The following is a 21,970-nucleotide window of genomic DNA, read 5'->3' on the forward strand; positions in this document are numbered from 1 at the left end:
GAAGGATACATGCTCAATCCCTGAATTCATCCACTCTCGAGAGATGATTGTTGAAATCTGTCATCTTTCTTTCTCGCAGCCTCTCACTGTCGACAGATCTGCAATTAAAGCTTTGGAACAAGAGACTCCATCAGCAAAGGCTTTATAATTTAAGCTAGAAACGGCTAAGTCCTTACAGACAGAGACACAAAAGTCTGGCATTCAGAAGTTCAGAACAAATGTCAATCAACAATTCTAGCATGTCTTTATGTTGCTTATGGTGCGTTCATGTGGGAAAGATCATATTTATTTAGTTGAATGAACATGAACATCACCAAAAAGTCATAAATATGAGTGGGAAAGCCTCAATGGCAGTATGAAATTCATGCAGTGGGAAATCTGTTGAAAAGAAAGAAATTGCTATTCATCTTCTTTTAGGAAAATTAACCATGGTTTTACTACAAATAAAACAAAAACAAAACATGGTTAATATATATATATATATATATATATATATATATATATATATATATATAAATAAATGAACCATGGTTTTGCTACACTAACTAGAGTTTAACCATGGCATTTGGTTATACAAGTTGTAATCAATCCGCCGAAAAGAGATGGTTACTACACTTTTACTATATTAAAACCATGGTTAATTTTTTCATAAGGGTAACATTATATAAGTATGTAAAATAAATGATCATATTGTACAATTAGAATAATATTAATATGATTCGAATACATAACGATCCAGTTATGCGGCACCTTCAAACTGTAAATGAGTAACAACAAAAAAAGTAACACACCAGAGTAAAAAAGAACCTGCTGTATTATTTGTCGAAAAGATACATCATCTTGCTCGCACCAAAGTAATTTGAATGCACTTAATATGATTATGACTTCCCAACTTGTAAATACAATCTTCAATGCACCATCATTTGACTGTACACTTTGCAACCTAGCATAGCACAGCATAGACTACATTAGCTTCTCACGCTAAAGTAGTTCAACTGCAGTCAAGCTAATTTCAAAGTACTTTTGTAGTTATTTTTTGTGATGCTACACTCTTACTTGCTAAAACATAGCTTACACAGGAACACCTATAGTAGACTGATTTGAAAATAGCTGAGCTGAAGTGGCGCTACTTAGAAATGCAGATGAGTTAGCAGTGTCGCTAATTTTCAGTTGGTTACTCTCCAACACTGGAATAGGCCTATACTTTTATTGATGCTAATTACTTGCAATATATATATATATATATATATAGGCTATATATATATATATATATATATTTATTTTTATTTTTTTATTTATTTTTTTTTTAACCAAAACAACTTTTAATTTGATGTTTATGCTAGCAAAATGTACTACAGTTACTAGCATACACTTTTCCAAACAAGTTAAAAAATCCACCACACAGCCAATTCAGACGATTTCATCAGTCATGTCAATCACAGTGCAATTTTCTACACAACACTGAAACAATTACTAACCTTAACCTCAGTGAAGTGATAGTCGGACTCGGTTGATAGCATTACTGTTTGTTGCAATTACTGCGTGATTGATTTGACCAATTAAATCGTCAGCTGGGTGGGATTTGACTTGTTTGGGAAGCATAAAAAACAAAATCACACACAGTTACTGCTGTAACTCGCATAAACAACAGCTTCAAAAAATGCTTTCCGACAGCATTTCGGCATTTGAACATTTCCCAGCCTGGTTAGATGGCAAAGATCTGACCACATCAAAAGCAATTTCCAAGCAACAGCAAATGTCTAAATGGTTTTACGTTCCCGCAGGAAATGCAGGAAGCTCTGATATACCACCGCACAGAATGTGTCATACACATCCGCACTGCCTGTGGCCGGTAAAGATAAACCAAACCTATTTCCATTGTTATTAGTCTTCTTATTACTCCACACCAATATTGGCAAATCAAATTTAACACTCCCCATAATTGCTCAGACCTACCAGGGTATTAAATGTTCAGTCTTTTTAAATGTTCTATTACGTTTTATTCTTTGGGCTTGAAATATTTAAAAAGTCACTTAAATCAAATTCCAATTACCAATCTAAAACATCCCATTGGGTGACATGGTTGTAATTATTTAGGGAAAAGTAACGGTGGTGAGCTCTCCAAGTTTCCAAAGCAATTATGAATTAATTAAAACAAGATATCCTCATAAATTAGTGATGAATGTACGTGAACTACATCTCCTTTGTTGATGTTCTTTGCTCATATCAATTTTCAAGCTTTAATTATAGCAAATTATGGTCATATAATTGCACGTTTTTACTTAAAAGCATGACCTGCCGAGGCCATTTGTGCTCGACAGATAAAAATACACTAGAGGTTTTAAAATGAGCCACCCTGCAATCCATGCTAACAATATAAAGACCTGAATAGAAAGGAATTACGTGTAAAGCAGTCTCCTTATTCTCTCTCTCTCTTTTCGTAGGTGTCTTAGCTTGATGAAAGCTATGCGAGACAGGAAAGTATCTGATGTGCTGGAAAGAATACAAAGCAAGGTAATAAAACACTAGCATGAGAAGGAAAAGAAAGAAGAAGAAGAAAATCAATGAACCTTACGAAAATGCTACAAACACAAATTTCAATCTGAAGCATGAGCAAACCCAAAATTTCTATCCCAATCTATTATTCGGTAGCACCCAAATGAAACCGTATATCTATCATGACAACTCTCAGAATAGTTTTAGCGGATTGGAGGTGAAGGGTTTCATAGGAAATTGGCTTTAGGGGTCTGGATTTTAATAAAATATGGTGAAATAAGTCATAAGAACATTTTCAAGTGATCATCTCCGATTTATTTAAAAATATAAATAACAGGATGTACAAGATGTGGCACATGATTTATCCCATGTCTCAAGTTTAAACTTCACATTTACCTTTCTTGAAAAGTTCAAGCGGGTTAAATATCCATCCTCAGTGCGGACATGCGTTTAGGTTGAGCATGGATAATTCTGTTAAATGTCAGAGTGACATGCGCCAGGCAGCGAAGGAACTCCTTGTTCCCTCTGTGGGTTGATGTTACTGTTTTACAACGTTTGCTCGATTTTGATACCAGCACCGTGGGCCGGTGGATGGAGGATGAAGGGAGTTTGACGGGGGTGGAGAGCTATTTATGAATGCGCAGGACATGCATCGGCTGTGCGCTCATTAAAACTCCTCTCACGGTGGAGGAGGAATACGGCCCACACCCTCTGCGAGGCTTTCCTCCTCTGCAGTCTAGGCCAGAATTCACAAACCAAACACGACTGGGAGCGCCGATCCAGGATCAGGCTGTCTCTTATTGTGCGTATAAGCAAATAAAACCATTCCAAAGCGGTCAAGCTACTGATATGAACTAGAGCTGTACGATTCTGGTTAAATTGAGAATCACATTTTTTTTTTTGTTTCAAACTGAGATCACGACTCTGAACAGACAACTAAACAAAATAAGTATTCACTAGAGGTTCTGACAAAATGTTAATCGCTGCAGTCTATTTAAAATGTTCAGCTAATCTGAATGAATTACTTTAAAATCGGTTTGAATGAATGATTCAATGACTCAATACTTGTTTCATAACTCGAAGAATCAGCGTTTTTGAACAAATCTCAATGAATGATTCAATGACATACATTTTTAAAGGTCCCGTATTATGCCCCTTTTCACAAGATGTAAAATAAGTCTCTGATGTCCCCAGAGTTTGTATGTGAAGTTTCAGCTCAAAATACCCAACAGATCATTTTTTACAGCATGTTTAAATTGTCATTTTTTGGGGCTCAGAAAAACGCGCTGTTTTAGTGTGTGCCCTTTAAATGCAAATAAGCTGCTGCTGGACGACCCAGGGGGCGGAGCTTCATGAGATCGCGCTCAGTCTCTCAGGACAATTTCATCTCACGAAATGATGATAGTATCAGAAACTCTCAGTAACGGTGTTCAGTTCGAGTCGGACAATAATGCGTACAGAGTCAGAGTGCTGTATAGAGGTGAAACAGGTATAGTTTAGTACTGGTAGTTTAATTACGGTTATTATAACGTATTTGTCATCTGCTTGTATGTATCCATTATTTATTAATAGCCTACAAGTCTGCTGTCTGAATGATGATCAAACATATACTGATGAGTTTAATAAAGTTTATTGTACATCACATAAAAGATGAAGCGTCAGTTTTACTTCAGAAAATCACTGTAAGAGCTGAGTAAACACAGTAAGTTATAAGAAGAGCGCAAGTACATAAAAGAATTTCGGTAGAGTTAAGGGGGCATTCCTGTGGGCGGAGGTTAGTCAAAAAACTGTTCTACTGACGTCATTAAAGAAGGAAGTAGAGGGATGTAGTCCAAACGGGCCGTTCGATGTAGGCGACTTCTGTTAAATAAAATATCTCGCTTGGCATTGAACTTTGAGCTTTATAATTTTACAGATATTATTTATACTCTAACAACAACATTACACACTAACTAAAGTTTGAAACATGGGATCACGAAGAACGGGACCTTTAAGTCACTTGTCGCCACCTGGTGGCGTAACAATATAATCTGTACAATCGTTATTTGAAGCGTCATGTTAGGTGATTTACTCTATTTTGATCGCTACTGTTTATGTCCGAACTATAAACTTTTATCTCAGTACTTCTGTGATAATATGAACATTTGTAACACAGAAATAACAAAACTGTGTGGTTGAAAAGCTGTTGCACACCTATACCGAACATGACAACTGCTCTCTCTGGCTCAACCCAGATTTGAATGTTCGTCAAAGGTTTAGCAGACACAAGCGAATCATTGTCATTTAGGAATGAGATTGCGTGGGGTGTTTGAATCGAGATCGCAATCTTTTAACGATTATTTGAGCAGCTCTGAAATGAACTGTGATTTCACATAGACAACTACTCCAAATCTTTGGTCAATCATGTTGAGGAAAGGCAGTGAATAAAGCCTCTGAATGACAGATGGAAAACACAGATTTGCCATTAAAAACAGGTGCAGGAATGTTACAATCTTTTTCAGTAATAGGAAATTAAAAAATCTTCAGCGGCAGCTGGGTAATTAGGCCTGTAGATCTTGGATCTTGGCCACCTTTCCACTGCTTGCCACAAACTGATTCTCATAAATGAGATCGCCAGGTCAGAGCACCTGTTAGACAGATTGAAAACTTTTCGTTATCAAAGAAAACAGCTTGGCAACATCTTTTCAACAGCAGGACGCCGGCTCAGGCCTCTAACATGTGGTCAGGAAAATGACCATTTGAATCTGAAACGATGATAATGAATCTACAGTCTTTTTCTTCTTTTCTACACAGCAGGCATAAATACTTGTTTTCCACACAATTATATGACATTAGCCAATTAATCATGAGTGTTTGCTAACAAGCTGTACCTATTATGCACACATTGGGTTATTATTACACTTCAAATCATCTGACTTGTTGGAGATGTTATTTTTTGTTTGTTTTTCAAAGTGATCTGAATCTCAGTATTTCACTTTGTAGATCATAAAAAGGGAAGGGGGGGAAAACTTAATACAGACTTAATGTGCGGTCATATTACTGAAATTTCACAAGCAAAAGGTAAAGTATATTGTGAATAGTCTAGGCTAGCTACAGTATGTCTGAAGCACAGCTCACACAGAAGTCAATTTTAAACCAAGCAGCTTTCTGTTGGACAATGTGGCAAATTAGTGTGAGCAATTGAATCTGTTGAAATATTGTGTGGATTCCTATTGAAATGACTGGATTGAAATGAGGAAATCTGCTAAATATGACACGTGAGACTTATATTACATCTTGTAAAAATTGGCATAATAGCTCCCCTTAAGAAACAAAGAAAAGAAACCTCCACATTATCATTTTTACAATCCCCTTCAAGTTTAAGATTTACCACTCTTTGGTTGGGTTACTTCACATCTAAGAACAAGCCTGATGCGAGCTTGGCGGAAGAGGAGGTCCATTTATCCCATCGACTTGGATCCAAAACAAGTTTTCAAGACACCATCACAATGACCTTATAGACTCAGCCACACGCAGTTGAGGAGTAACATTTCATTACACAGAGAAATGCCCGAGATAGGAGGCAAAATCCCACTTAGCCTTTCATCACAGAAAAGCTCCCCTGGAATCCTAAACAGCCCCCCCCCAAAAAAAACAATGCGCTCTCAAGGCAACAGAGATACGCAGCTAAACCCAACCTGCATCCGCCTGGCGCAGGTGCCCTCTAAGACGCTCAATCCTATTCTTGACGCCCACTCTTGTTTTCCTATCGCTGCGGCTCCCTGTGAATAGCAATGAGTTATCAGAGAGAACTAGGACCCTCTGGCACCATGGAAGCCCTTAGCCTTATAAGGCTCTAGCCGCTATAGCCTCTTTAGCTTTACAGCGTCAGTCAAAGTAAAAATGTGTTGAGTCTGCCTGCACGGGCTTACCTGCTATAAACTCTACAGGTGTAAAGCTTAGTAGAGAGATTTAAAACATGGTGGAGGAAGTGCTGAGGATCTTCAGATACGTTTAAAGGGGTGGTTGATTATGATTTCACTTTCCTAACTTTAGTTAGTGTGTAATGTTGCTGTTTGAGCATAAACAACATCTGCAAAGTTACAACGCTCAAAGTTCAAAGCAAAGGGAGATATTTTCTTTTACAGAAATTGCTTTTTAAGGTCTACAACAAATGGCTGGTAGGGACTACAATGAGCTTCTTCACATTTAGTGACATCACTAACCCTAAAATTTACATAAACCCCACCCCTGGAAACACGATTTATAGATTATCATGACGGAATATGCTAATCAAAGACTAGAAGATAGTTAACTCCACATCAGCTACATAAATTCATCAACTAACCATTCAGAAATGTCCTGTTGGTTTCTACATGTTGTCACTTCTTTTTAAATCTCTCCATCTTTGTCCGACTCCGGTTTGAACATAAAAGGCAATTTTTTTTTTTTAATTTTCAGTGTGTGTCTGTGTGAGGTAATCGGAGCTGCTAACACACACACACACCAGCTCTTGAAGCTCCGCCCTCTGTGCCGGGAGCAGCAGCTCATTTGCATTTAAAGGGACACGCACAAAAACGGCGCGTTTTTGCTCACCCTCGAAAAGTGACAATTTTAACATGCTATAAAAAATATCTATTTTGAGCTAAAACTTCACATGCACACCCTGAGGACATCAGAGACTTATTTTACATCTTGTGAAAAGGGCATTATAGGACTGCTTTAATGACACATGGTGGGAAAAAAATCAGTGCACCTATGTTATGTTAAAAAGTTTGGGATTGGTAAGGTTTTCAATGTTTTCATCAAGTCTCAAAAAAAAAATAGAAGACTCAAGTATCCAAACCTTTAATAACCAGCACCTTAAACTAGTCAATAAACTACCACTTAGGGTGCTTTCACACTTTGGTTTGAGTTGCTCAGGGTTCTGATGGCAGCTTTCACACTTATTCAAATGAACCGCACTAACAGAGCAATCACACTACAGATTGTTTTAAGCCAATCCCAGTTTTTAATACATCTTCTATCTTTCAAAGAATAAATAACCTTGAAAACTTAAAAGTGCTTACTATATAAATAGGGTACCTTGTGTTACACAACTTGTAGTACAAGAGGACTGATTACATAAACAAAAATAAATAAATGTGTGCTCTTACTCCTGGATGTTGTGCATTAGCCAGCCAATCAGATTAGAGTTAACCAGACTGAGAAGACTGTGGGCGTGCAGTCAGAGACTAATTCTGTCTTTCAATGCGGTCAAGTGCTATCTGATGAGATCTCATCAACGGAAATGCATGTTACTATCAGGTGTAAAGGGTCTGGTATTCTTTCTTTCAAAATGAAAAAGAAAATATCTAGTATAAAAGTCCTTTGTAAAGGCAGGCAAGCATGAAATCTGCAGGGTATGCGGTTAAAGATGCCGCTACTGCCTACCTGTGGACGCCTCTCATCTGCTCTCTGCCAGCTATAGCAGGGAAATAAACTGCTGTGGATCATCCACACTGTTCTACAGTCTATCAGGCGCTTCATTAGCCATGCAATGAATAAAAGATCAGCAGCAAGGAGGAGGGATAAAAAAAAATAATGAAGGCGAGGATGAGAGAGCGAGAGGAATAAGAGAAAATGAAAACGAAGGAAAAACAGCAGCGGACGAAATTACCTCCAATATGTCCATTATTGAAGCCCAAAGCTCCCTCCTTTGTATTTCCCGCTATCTATAGTGGTGAATATGTTTGATTGGAATGTCAGTGTCGCTGTCATTCCATTACTTTCAGCACAATCAATAATTTTCTATTAAATTAGGGAAAAAAATTGTGTATCATTAACTTTCATCATCGATAGTGGCTAAAAATTGCCTCACTGGCACACAAAAAGAGCTGCAAAAATGGTCCATTTACAATTTTCCTAGTCATAAAGAGATGGAACTTTCTTTTTCTGTCTTCTAAAGAGGCAAGGAGGTAAAAGGCTTTATCATGTGCTGAAAGGAGAGAGTGATCAATATTTTATCGTAGTCTACGGTCACTACGAAACCTCTCTGGATGTCAGGACGATGGCATTAAGACGGAAAAGTTCCATCATATTAAACCAGAAATAAATAAAATAAAATAAAATAAAATAAAATAAAATAAAATAAAATAAAATAAAATAAAATAAAATAAAATAAAATAAAATAAAATAAAATAAAATAAAATAAAATAAAATAAAATAAAATAAAATAAAATAAAATAAAATAAAATAAAATAAAATAAAATAAAATAAAAGTTTCATGGCCTGATTACCCAAAATATCTACAAACCTACATTTAGCAACAGCCATGAGACCTTGAGACCTACTATTTTTGCTGCCAAATTTTGAGTGCATTCAGCTAAATTTAGGGAGTGATTACCCATCAAACACGCAAACATTAGTGTTCACAGTGTGGGGTCTGAAAAAGCATTGTGCAACTTATTTGTAGAAGCAGCAGGAGTTGGGGTGGCATGGACATATTTTTGCACCACACTGTTTCGACGCAACAGCGGCAATCATTTTGCCTCAACTTCCTACTGTTATTTAGTGTCCCATATAGCCAGAAGCTAGAACTACATTCTTGTGAATTGCACTGATAAACTTGCTCATGTCTCATCATGACTTTGTTTAATACAATAACAAGAGAATAATATATGACACTGTACATTTAGTACCTGAGATGCATCATGTTATAAAGGTGATTTGTGTTTATTATTATTATTATTATTATTATTAGAATAAATAAAAAATATTATTGTTATCTTTATTTATTTATTTATTTTTACTACTGCTATTACTACTATATTATTACTACTACTACTACTAATAATAATAATAACTATAACTATCATAATAATAAACAAATATTTATTTATTTATTTATTTATTTGTTATTTTGTTTATTTATTTAAGTGCTTCTCCATTTCAATTACAAATATAACTAAACTACCTGAAAACGCTTAATTTCAGAAAACCAAAAGGATTTAATACAGGTCCACTGGTGTCAGTGTATGCAGGTCCATTCACCAGATCTCCACGTCAACCCCGCATAACAAAAACTGGCCATTTCAATTTTACGGAATGAATCTCCTATCGATACCACACGGTAAACGCTGCCCCATTACAAATGACACGCTGGAATTATTTATGACTGAAGGCAGCCACCCAATACAACATGTAAAATGGAAAAAAGCAAACAAACCCGTTATTGGGACAGTCTCCCGATATGTCACACATTCATATCTGCATCCACACCATGAGGGTCTTTGAGGTTAGGCCGTTCTCTATTGATCTTTCTGCCATTATGGTTATCATAAAGAGGGCCTCCAGACACATTATGAACATCGGGGGTCACACAAATGGACACTTCCCATTACTTGATTAGGGACATAGCGGGTCAGTCCATACAGCGTGCCCCGAGATCCATCATGTGCTCATTCAAAATCCATAATTTGCACATTAGCAAGAGCTTTGCATACTTCAGCTGTTTTCGTGAGTTATTAAAAGGGTGTTGTGTCTAAAATATTATTGAAAATAATAATGTACATGACATGCTCATTCATGCGTGTGCTTATGTCACCAATATCATAGCGTAATGATAAACAAAAAGCTTTTTAAGCTCTGAAGGTCAAAGAATAGGTCATAAAAAGAGCTTTTAATAATAATGCATGCTACACTGGCAGAGTTTTCTAGATTAAGAATGTCAAACACAACCATTTCTGAACAGACAGGCTGCAGTTTCCTTTTGATCCGACACCCAAGGCTCTCAAAATTGTCAAATTGCACATGTGCTTTGTGTAAATAAATAGACAGTAAATGAAAGGGAGACTTTGTTTCAACTTCACAAGGCCCATAACTAGCAAACAAGAGTGAATGGGTTTTTTGTTTTTATCATTGAAAAGGCCTTTAAGCTAATAAGCCTGTCTTCCAAATAGTTTTCAAACAGCAGTAGTTTTGTTATGCATGAGGTCAGTTTGATTTTCTTGCAAAGAAGACAGAGCTAACAATTACTAAACCTAAAGCAATAGAATAGAAGAGGCAATGCTGATGCTATTGGATTTTATACGCCTCTTCGAAGATGTCTAGCTTCTAGTTGTTAAATCATGTAAAATGAGCTTCAGGTAATTAGGATAAAAGAAATAGGATAGCGGATTTCCAAATCAATGGGTGCTTGTTGTTTAACCATCCCTCACCCTTTTTTTAATATCCGTTTTGTTAAGAATGACTGTAAATAATGTATGCTTGGGGGCTAAGAAAGTCCAATGTTGTATATGTGCCACACATTATTAACAATAATAATAATAATAATAAACTTTTATAAATAAAATTAAACTAACAATTGAACTGGAAATGAATCTAGAATTGTCCTTTAAATTGAAGATATTCACCCTTTCATAAATAAATAAATGCTGAAATTAACCCAATTTGAATTTTAAATTATTGTAATGTTCCTCTGACCAAATACAAATCCAGTGGATTGAAATTAAAGATATTATTATTATTAACCCTTAAAGACATAATTATTAACCCCTTTGACGGACGGACAGACGGACAGACGGACAGACGGACAGACGGATAGACGGATAGACGGATAGACGGATAGATGGATAGATGGATAGATGGATAGATGGATAGATAGATAGATAGATAGATCACATCTGTTTGGAAAGGGTTGACGCTTGCTTACTCTGACATGTTCATGTGACGTCTACAAACCCAATGAATATTCCATGCATTTCACAAAGCCCACAGTAAGCATTTCCATAGCATCCCTATCTCCATGACCTGTCCCACACGGATACTACAACCAGGGCACGAGACAATAAAAAAACGCTGATGCGAATTAGATTCCACTGCATTTCCTTAGATACGCCACTCTGATAACAACCCTTCTCACCTCTCTCAGCCTCTCCTAGCACAACATATGCCATGGATGATTTCACAGCTTCCAACATGGTCTCCAGCAGCCACTGCCAGACAGACTGTGCTGAAATGAGCTGGCCTTGCACATAACCACACCTGCCAGAACAAAAGGCGTCTTAGGAGTCACAGATCGTGAAGTATAAGAAACCAAAAAACTGAGTATCGATGGTCCACAAATGCGTAGTCAACGTTTTGCCAAGTGAAAAAAGGCAACAAACTTTCCCTTCTCGGTTCCTGCTCAAGGAAGAAAGTTAAGGAGCGTCACATAACCTCTCATCATGTGGAGTGTACAGTAATTATGAATCCATTTGTGCCCTGAAGCTATTGTTTGATTACCTGAAAGCATCAATCAAGCAGGCAGGCGAGAGAAGTAAAACGAAGAGAAAAACGCATCCTCCTTACGCACAGCGACGAGCTCAACACATCAGTATACAGCGTTTGAATTTCCATTAAAATGTTCTTCAATGAGCAACCTATTTTTCATACCTTTTCCATCTATCAGCAGGTACGTGACATTGCTGATGGCTTTTATGGGTGCCGATTTGCAATGGGCACTTTACACCAGAAATCGTTTTCAAAGTAATCTTTGCAAAGTACCGCCATTTAGATTTCGGGGAGTCATTTCGGGGAGTCATTTTCCCAATCTGAGACTGTTGCTAATCCACTCTTTTTTAATCACACATGAAATTAGGCTCTCAGACGCCGGTCTATAGACACAGAAACCCTTGGGATGGCTAAATGGAGACTGAATGGTCAATCAACAATAGCGAGTGCGCTGTGCGTCTTGTTTTCTAGTGCTAGACAAATTCCCCTGTCCCATTACTGACACTGCACTCAGAATTATTAATAAATCTCAGCTTTTGAGGTGTAAAAATCATCTGTTTTTAAAGAGGATATTATGCCTTTTTACATTTTCAACTTTCTTTAGTGTGTAATGTTGCTGTTTGAGCATGAAAAACATCTGCAAAGTTACACTCCAAAGGGACTTATTCTCTATATCAGCACTGTTTCGGAACTCCCTGAAACGGCTTGATTGTAGTCTTGAGTTTTCTTCCAGGAATGTTCAAATCACAATATTCCTCATTTAAATAATTCCCACCCAAGGCACATGCAAAAAAGGGGCGGGGTCTGGCTGAGTTGCGTTAGCAGCATAGACTGTAAAAAATATGGACAAAGCGTCTGTGACGTCACCCATAGACTTTCTGAAGAACGGGTTTGAAGCCGTTTATGGGGGGTATGGGCGGCGCCATCTTGGAAAATCTTGGGAAATCCTAACCCCGCCCACCTTCTGACGCAGCGCACGTCACTCAGCTCGCTCTGCTACTTCGGTTATCTCTGTGTATATTTTAGGCAACGAAATATGTTATAAAACACCATACTAACTCTTTTCGTTTTCATTTAAAGAAATCTTAAACATTATAGCCACACAAATGTGGTTCAGGCAACGCGTATTGATTATATTCACTGCATATAACGATTGCCTATTTATAAAACAAAACAAAATATAAAACAAACCTGCCTCTTTTCGTTTTAAATATAATATAAAAATATTAAACATTTTAATATGGTCCAGGCAATATGTGCATTTGTACTAAACAACAGATGTTGCAGGCAAACCTCAGAACGACTAGCCGAGGAAAGGCTGTTCCAGGCGGGGTACGTGAACTCCGAGCGCCCGGTCATCGCTGGATCTCACAACTGGATACAATTTTCATAAATCTTTATAAATAAACCACAGATTTGAGCTTTAAACAACTACATTCTCGCCTGAAAAACTCTTAAAACTACATTTCATGATACAGAAACAGTAGTATTATATGTCAACTGTATTAAAAAAATGGCGCTTCTTATGTTATCATTCTCCATGGCGCTGCCTTGTCAGCTGTCAATCAAGCTGTCAATCAAAGTTAACCACGCCCTTATTGTCATACATTTTATATCTAAATACGATCTAAACTAACGAGTTAGAAAAAAATTCACAGCCCTCATGGTTGTCAGGCACTCGGAACCTATCGAAAAATACAATAAAAGTCCATGGGACCAACCTGTAAAAACATGAATTTATGCTGTGAAAACGGACATTTTAACATGGGGGCTATGGACATTTGCTCCCTTTTGGGACCTCGCCCTAGTGGATTTTCGATGTATTGCAGTTTTTCGCACTTCCGGGTAGGCTTCATTTTTCAGATCAGAATGTTGCCGCTTGGTTAGCAGTGTTGTGGTACCGTTATGGTAAGGGGTGTGACATTTCTGAAACACGCTCAAATCGGTTGACCAATCAGAGCACACTGCGCTTTTCAGAGGGAGGGGCTTCACAGAGGAACTAAACAGGGGTGCGTTTCCCGTACAACGACATAACTCGCTGCTTAACTACCATGGAATGATGCATCGTTGAAGAAATCAACTAGCTAGTCATGACTGTTTCCCTAAACCCTATTGTCGCAAATTGGTCGTTCAACCACGTTGGTTAATGAGGTCACGCAGGTGGTGGAGTAATAACTACTTTTAATGAATCTGTTTGAGATCGAATTAATGTTAGATGTTTTGCTATAAATTACGGACATGGCATCTAAGGGCTTTTTCTCAGTTTTCACAGTTATTATACTCATTTGGCTCGTTCATACGTACCAGAGCACGTTCGCACATGCACACTCGTCAAAAACGGTGCTTTAAATCTCTTGACAAACTAAAAGTCGTAAATGACATTTGTATGTATTCTAAATAAAAGATACAGATTGCACTGAATGTCAGCTTGCTTATTTTGCTCAAAGATAAGGATTTATTGAATCCACGTCACGCAAACAAGAAACTATGCTTCTAACCACAGGCCGAGAGCTGTCGTTCAAACCACTCAACTTTGCGATGCTGTTCGCGAATGTTTGTTAGAACGATGGTTTCGGGAAACACAGATTTGTTGAACTATGCTGATAACGACGACACTTGCGACCGTAGCTGGCTAATGATGCTTTAGGGAAACGCACCCCAGAGCGTTACTGACAGACTGGAAAGAGAGGTGATGCAAGCATGTAAAATATGTGAAAAACAGTGTTTTTTGAACATTCACGAAAAAAAAAAAAACCTATTCTTGTAGACCTCAAAAACAAAATCAATCATTTGTACAAGCACATAATAGGTCCCTATTAAAAATACTAAGCAATTATAAATGCAATGATAAAATAGCAGTCTAGTTGCTTTGTTATAGTCTTCATAAGCATTTTTGCTGTAGCATAAAGAGTTAAAATAAGAAGGATCTGGTATGCTGTTCATATTCTGGCCATGCATTATGACATTCCATTAGCAAAATAAAAGAATAGTGCAGCTAATACAGAAATACCATTATTGAGAGTACCAAAAAAAAGACAATTAGTGTAATGGATAGGCTTGATGCAAACAAATGATCAACACTAAAGGGTCCTCGATTACTCTGATGCACAACAAAACAGAAGACTACAGCAAAGCTGGGGGGGAAAGGACAAAACTGTAAAAGCTGCGAGCACATGCGAGCATGACAATCTCTACTTCAGGTTATTCTCTCTCAGAATTCAAAAACCCACTCAAAAATGTGCAAAACTGCAAAAATGGATGGCACTCAACTAGCTGTGATGCCAACAAATACTAATCCACATTAGTTATATATACAGTAGCCCCCAAAAAGTATTTTGTACAGATTACAAAACATTTTTTGGTGGATGTATGAAATCAGTTTCCCTCAAGTGTCATACCAGAATCTAAACAGTTGTTTAAGCTTAAAAGTTAAAATGAAATGAAACGTTAAATGTGTCTTTCTAAAAAATAAATGCAGCTTGCTTTGATATTATACATGTAACACAATGATTTCCATACCCGTTTAAGTGTGGTTAAGGTTTCCAAACACCTTTTTGGGGCCATTGTAAAATCTAAAAAGTACTAATATTCTAAACACTAGATGCTTAATAATAATACACATGCATTTAGCCACTGCTAAATGAAAAAGCACCTGTATTAAAGCTACACTACCACAGCAAAACCAAATTAACTTGTGTTTAAGCTGTAGTCCCTGTATGCAGGAAAAATTTATTGTTTGCATATAATTAAATCATTTCTGTCCTGGAGTTTTCTGCATTGCACAAAGCATGGTGGTGATACTAGCACTTTTCAATAAGTAGAAGATGCCGGGGATAGTTGTCACACTTTTTAGTCTAGTGAATATTTCCTAAAAAGTTAGTTAATTTCTGTATAGATATACAAGTAAAAGTTTTGCTTAAATAGCTATTGAATATGTTTCTTCAACAACAATGTATTAAATCATTCAAAATTGACAGTAAAGACTTTTACATTATAACAAAGTTCTATCTCAAATAAACTATGTTCCCTTGAACTTTTTATTCATTAAAGAATCCTGACAAAAGGTAATGGTTTCCACAAAAACATTAAGCAGGTGAATGATGAAAATACTGTTTTCAACATTGATGATAGGAAATATTTCCAATAAAATCAGTGTGATTTTCAAAAATCAATATGACACTGAAGCTTTGTCATCACAGGAATAAACTACATTTTATGTATTTTTGGCCAAATAAATGCAAAATAAACAAATCCATCCCCCAATATCACACTACTGTATATGGGGTAAGTTGTCACAATGGAAACCTGCATTTAAAGAGCCTATATAACGGGCAATTGAACTGCTTTCAAGCTAAATTTAAACATTTAAACAATTGTGAAGTACATGAAATGGCAAAAAAAGTCAAATTTAAAAGTATATATATTGGGGGGGGGGGTTAATTAATGAACCGCATTAATTAATATAAAACCTGTCCTGACTTGATATTTATGTACAATTTTACATTTCTTTTAACTCAAAAGCTAAATGCAATGCTTATTTCAACTTCCCGTGTGACAGCTTGCCCCACGTCTCCTCTAAATGCCCTCGAACTTCAGAAAGGTTTCAGTTGGCCTTTCTTTAGCTCTAATAGAAACATTGAAGCTAGTTGGCCTGAAGGAGAAATCACCATAATTTGTAAATTGGTCAAGGTCGAGCGAATACAATAAAAGTGGGTTGATGACTCGTCAGGGAATGCCAAATAAAAATGTAGGCCTCTTTTTCAGGAAAGCTCTCAATCCTGCTCCTGAAGTACCCCATATCACATTTTGGATGTTGGACATTTTAATTTATATCATAAATTCATTAGTAGAAGCTCCAAGACCAGAATTGGGTGTCAAATAAGAAAAACCTCCAAAATGTGCAGTGCAAGACAGCAAACTGAGTTACAGGAGCTGTCCAGCATCAGGGGGTGCTGAACTCTCTACAGCTTCTGCACAAAATGAAATCTTTAAAGCAAACAACTAGTCAAAAGCAAACAAGCGAGAAAGGACATGCACACTTTCGAGACATGTTCCCTGATCGGTGCACGCTGGCTTTCCAGTTTAGATGTTGGAAAAGGTTACCACTATCCCCTCTAGTGGTCTTACAAAGTGACTGGAGACTGGGCTGTAAAAACGTCTCCCTGAGAAACTGTTGAGCTCATACATCAGTTTGCACACACTATTGTGCAGTTCGCCTGATAGAATGCGGTGGGAAAAAAGTGAATCCGTCACAAAGCGCTATAGGGTTGTCATGGCATCCCTTTGTAGGCAATTCCCAACAAAGAATCAATCATCAATCGGGTTTTTGTTCCACCAAAATGCACTCTTCTGTTCTCAGTGCGGCACTAGCATTGAAATTATTTCAAAGGGAATACGATCGGTCTTGCTTTTTGCACATTTGTAGCCTTAAATTATTGCTATTGCATAATGAAAACATCATCCAGACTGGTGTCGTGTCCAGGAGAACCAGTGCTGAACCACAAGATGGCCCATACGAGAAAAACTTTGAGAGAGAGAGAACTATTGTCTAAATATGGCAAAACTAATAGCTTTTCAAATGCAAAATGTCATTATTTGGCATCCAAAGCCGGTTGAAGACAACAACGTTAATGTTTTCTTTGCTCCAGGCATTATTATTTATTTGCTCGGATCAGTTGAGGGCCATTACAGAGCTCTCTTATTTATCCAAAAACCATCAGAGACCAAAAAGACCATCATATAGCTATTACAGCATTAATGTTTCTGTCTTCTATTACTTATTCGACTTGCCATGCACTGAAACATCAGCCTAGAATCGAATGCAAAAATGAGAAATCTCAATGCACTTATTGATGCACGCTGCTATGTGACTTCATTCTCACGCAAACCTTTTTTCCTCCCTCTCTCTCTCTAAATCTCTCTTTAATAGCACAATGCACCTTTCACGAAGCTCACGAATGTGACAAAATTCCTTTAGGGATTCCTGTCTTGAATACAGAGCAGCCTCAATAAAGACTCCTCTCTGTGAAGCCAAAAAAACAGATGCATTTAAGCTCAGATGTAGAAATTAATTGTCCCCAATTCACTTGAGATTTTTTAGCATGGACTGTATACTTTGTGTAAATGGAGTAGCAAATATCCAACAGCTTTCTTTTCATTCCTGGTTTTAATATGGACATTCAATTCATGCATAATTAATCTTCTATATCCATTTAAGATCGTTTTAAGCTACTGCCCATCATCAAAACCCTTCTAATCATCCCACACACCAACACAACGCCTGGAGTGAGTGGGAGGCTGAGAGTTGATCTCAATGCACACATGGACTCAACATGTGATGGACACTTGTGCGCTTGACTTACATGGAGGAGATGTTCTCAAACAGGTCCGGAAGGCTGTTAGTGGTATTCCCATCGCTCACGGTGTCCTGTAGTGCCAAGAGGGGAAGGAAATTCCCTTGGTAAGACTTATTGCAAAAGATGTCAGTGGTAGAACAAGTGCAGGTCGGTGGGCAGTCCAGCATGGAGCTCATGTAATTTTGGAAGATGCTGAGGAGAAACAGAATCCTCCACCAGCAAACGCGAGGTGGGATGGATAATAAATCCATGTTTCCAGGTGTTTCCCTTAATGTTTTAGCTCCTTGAGGGGGGTTAGTGTTCAACGGCAACAGAATGGAAAGCGCTCCGGGTATCCGTACAGTGATGCGAGAGCGCGCGCGGGTGCGTGGATGAGAGTAAAGGTATGTTAGATCAATGAGATCGCAATAATGTCCCCAAGAAAAGAGGGGGGAAATACTCCGTCAATGTAGAAAGGGCTCAAAAATCAACGGTCCCAGTCTGTCCTCCTCTACGGGCTGCATGGCACAAGCTTTCCCGTCTCCACGGTGCTGTTTGTCGCGCAGTTCCAGGTTGTTGGAGCTCCGGCTTGAAGACTAAAGCGTCAGAGCAAAGTCGAGAGAGAGAGAGAGAGAGAGAGAGAGAGAGAGAGAGAGAGAGAGAGAGAGAGAGAGAGAGAGAGAGGTCCATGATCCGAGCATCAAGTCCCACCTACTGGGCAGATTAAAAACTGACGCACCTGCATAACAGCAAAAGCTATCAATTCGCCACTGGAAAATAACGCATTTTGCAACAGTCAAAACACCGTTGACAAACACAGTGTTTGCACATCGTCTGCAAAGCAATAAATATAACCATTATTTAAAAAATACTGATGTCCAAGATTATAAAAACGGTCAAATTTTCGGAAAAACAAGTTCTTAACATAGCTAATCTACACATTGATGAACATTTTATAGCCTATTTTCTACTGTACGAAATAAAAATATACACCTTCTGACTAAAATCTGCTGTCACGTAAAATAAGGAGGCATACTAAATCCTTTCCTTGCACCGGTGTATTTACTATATATTAAACTATTTTACTGATTTTGTGACTGCCTTTTTTTTAAAAAAGATTGTGTGATATTAAAATAAAATTGCAATTTCACCAAAATAAATAAATCTGTAACTCCTTACAATAAGTCTCCTTACTCTCCAAATAATATTATATTACACAACAGATTAGTTAATTTACACTAAATGCATTGAGCTCTTGTCATGTATATTATTTTAGTAGAGACTGGGGGCAAATTCTAATCGGAAGTGAGCATCCCTATGCCCTATTCACTCCGAAGGGACCAACACCATAAATAACTTCCTTGAAGTGACCATTGCATGTTCCCTTCGCTAACGGACCTGTGGAAGGGCCCTTCGTAAAAGGGATTCAGTTGTTCGCTTCCTTTGGAACACTCCCAAATGGCGTCCCCTTCCCAAAGTGCCCTTCAAGGGTGCAAAAAAGCCGCTTGGAATGTGCTGTGGGGCTAGTTGTCTTAAAAGGAAGTTGGCACAAGGACTAAATCTCAATAACACACACACATCATGAGTCATAAGTCCAATTAATGTATTTCTGCTGTTTCAGGAACTATGTTCTAAAGCATTTTATTGCCATCAAAAATACATTGTCATTTTTTTTTTTTCACACACACGCACACGCCTATGTTTTAAAGTCTTGATGCGGAAACCCATTCTGAGATATACTGAGGTAAAAAGTGTCCCAGTTTCCAATACATTCATTTGCCTTCATGAACTATTGATCGGTTAAATTGCAAATTTTTGCTAACCAAATTTAGTGTTAACAAAATATTTGTTTTGTGAGCAGCAACCAATGGTATAATTTGGCATTTTATAAACACAAACTCCTTAAACTAAAAAAACAGCCCTTTGGGGTCACAATCATGAACTCTAGTTCTTCTGCTGCATGGGGAATCAAGTTTTTACTCAACTGTAAGCTGATCTCTGATGCTCCTGCTCTCTGAACTCTGAGTGGTTCAGAGTCAAAGTGTCCTGCCCCACCAGAACCTCACACAATTAATGTACAACCAGCCATCTGCACATTCAATACTAAATCACCACCACCGCAGGGCTGACGTCTTCATGTACTATTGCAGCATGTTCTCCTATTACTTAAGCAGAGAGTCCAGAAAACAAGAACTACGAAGACATCAGTTCCCTGTAGGCCACGCTAAGTATGCCAACGTTGTGTCGACACTCCTATCCACACCTGGGCATTTCCAAATCAGTACAGGTGTATTAGAAGACCTACCAAACAAGGAAAAACCAACATGCAAGAGACATCTCAAACATATGGTTCTTTAGGTTATATTGGACTTCATCCATCCTGAGATTAATGGTCTGCGGATAAAGCTACCTGGCAGGATGAAATAATTTGCTTGGAGATAATATAAAATTAAATAAACAGTATACAGTTGTTCACCATGCTGATAGTAAACTCATATCTTACGAGTGCATGCATGAGTCCATAACAATTTATAGAGAGGGAAAACTATTTATAGATATGTAAGCCCATTGATGTAGGTCAACATATAATGGTGTATCTGAGGGATAATAAATATAAACACAGACAGACGGACTAGTTTATTATTGTATGGCTACTCAACAATATATTTTTTATTTGGTTGGCAGAACTTGTTACAGGTATTACGGGATGGCACTGTGTGATATGTGATAACATGTCATTCAGTTATATAAATTTAATACACTATTTGTAACTGTTTGTTACTGATCATACCACATTTTATACAAAAAAAGGTCACACAAGGACTTTCATCAAAAGTGGCCCCACCAGCAACTGTTAAACGCTGAAATAAATCAGATAAACACACAACAGATAAACACAACACCAGTGCAATACAACAATAAAGCAATGCAGTTGAGTTAACTAACTAAATAAACAACCTGATCTCACGGCAATTCGTAACAATTCAACAAGGTGGCTAATTCATACAAATTCATACGACCTCACTCGTACGAATTAGTAAGATTTTTGCTAAATCGTACATATTTTACGAATTGCCCAATTCGTATGAATTCATACGAATGACCTACCCCTGACCCCGCCCCTAAACCTACCCATCACGTGGGTTTAGACAAATCGTACTAATTCATACGAGTGAGGTCGTACGAATTCATACGAATTAGCAACCTTTTTATCACTCGTACGAATTTGTACGAATTGGTCGTGTGTTGCAACAAACACATCAATGCACATAACTAATATATTAATTTAAATAAAATATAAACAAATTACATTAAGCAGGAACTTCTAAGAATGTCCATTGTCCAATAAATTCCCCCAAACATTATAAGACAAAAAATATAGAAATAAATCTTAAAATCATAAAAATATATTTAAAAATGTATGTGAATTTAAAGTAACCCATTCTTTCTTTACACTACAGATATACAGAGTGCCGGCTGATAGGTCCTTTGCATAAAATCTGTAAGCAAAAACAGTATTACCGCATGGCACAAGCCTTGGCAGTCAATGAGATTGCTTGCTCAACATTTAAATAGTCTGGTTGCTTGTCATTGTTAGTCCTGCAGTGCGCACTGAAGTCCCTCTGAGCCCCTCCACCTCCCCCAGCTCCACCTGCCTAGATCCGCTACAGGAATTATGTATGTCTATTTATGCAGCATCATCCACATATCTTACATGCTCTCAACAGCGTTTCTGAACTCTGTTGCAAGTTCATACTTCCTCTCTTTGAAGCTCTAGTCTGCCAAGACCAAATACATTAACATTGTCATATTCAATAATATGCTAAAACTATTCTGAGAGTTGATTGAAATGTGGATACAGCACACAAACACAATATTTGATAGATATATATATATATATATATATA

General features: G+C 37.5%; 1 protein-coding gene across 1 annotated transcript in view; it reads right to left on the bottom strand.

The window, feature by feature from the left end:
* ntrk3a (neurotrophic tyrosine kinase, receptor, type 3a) overlaps window positions 1-18,612 on the bottom strand; it is a 206,034-nt gene extending 187,422 nt beyond the window's left edge. The window contains exon 1 of the mRNA XM_081355621.1: window positions 18,090-18,612. Coding sequence (XP_081211747.1) covers window positions 18,090-18,334 — 245 coding nt within the window. The 5' untranslated portion in view covers window positions 18,335-18,612. The remainder of the gene's footprint in view (window positions 1-18,089) is intronic.
* Window positions 18,613-21,970: the final 3,358 nt, after the last annotated feature.

This window comes from Scardinius erythrophthalmus (genome assembly GCF_964197995.2).
Source record: "Scardinius erythrophthalmus genome assembly, chromosome: 24".
Taxonomy (NCBI): Eukaryota; Metazoa; Chordata; class Actinopteri; order Cypriniformes; family Leuciscidae; genus Scardinius; species Scardinius erythrophthalmus.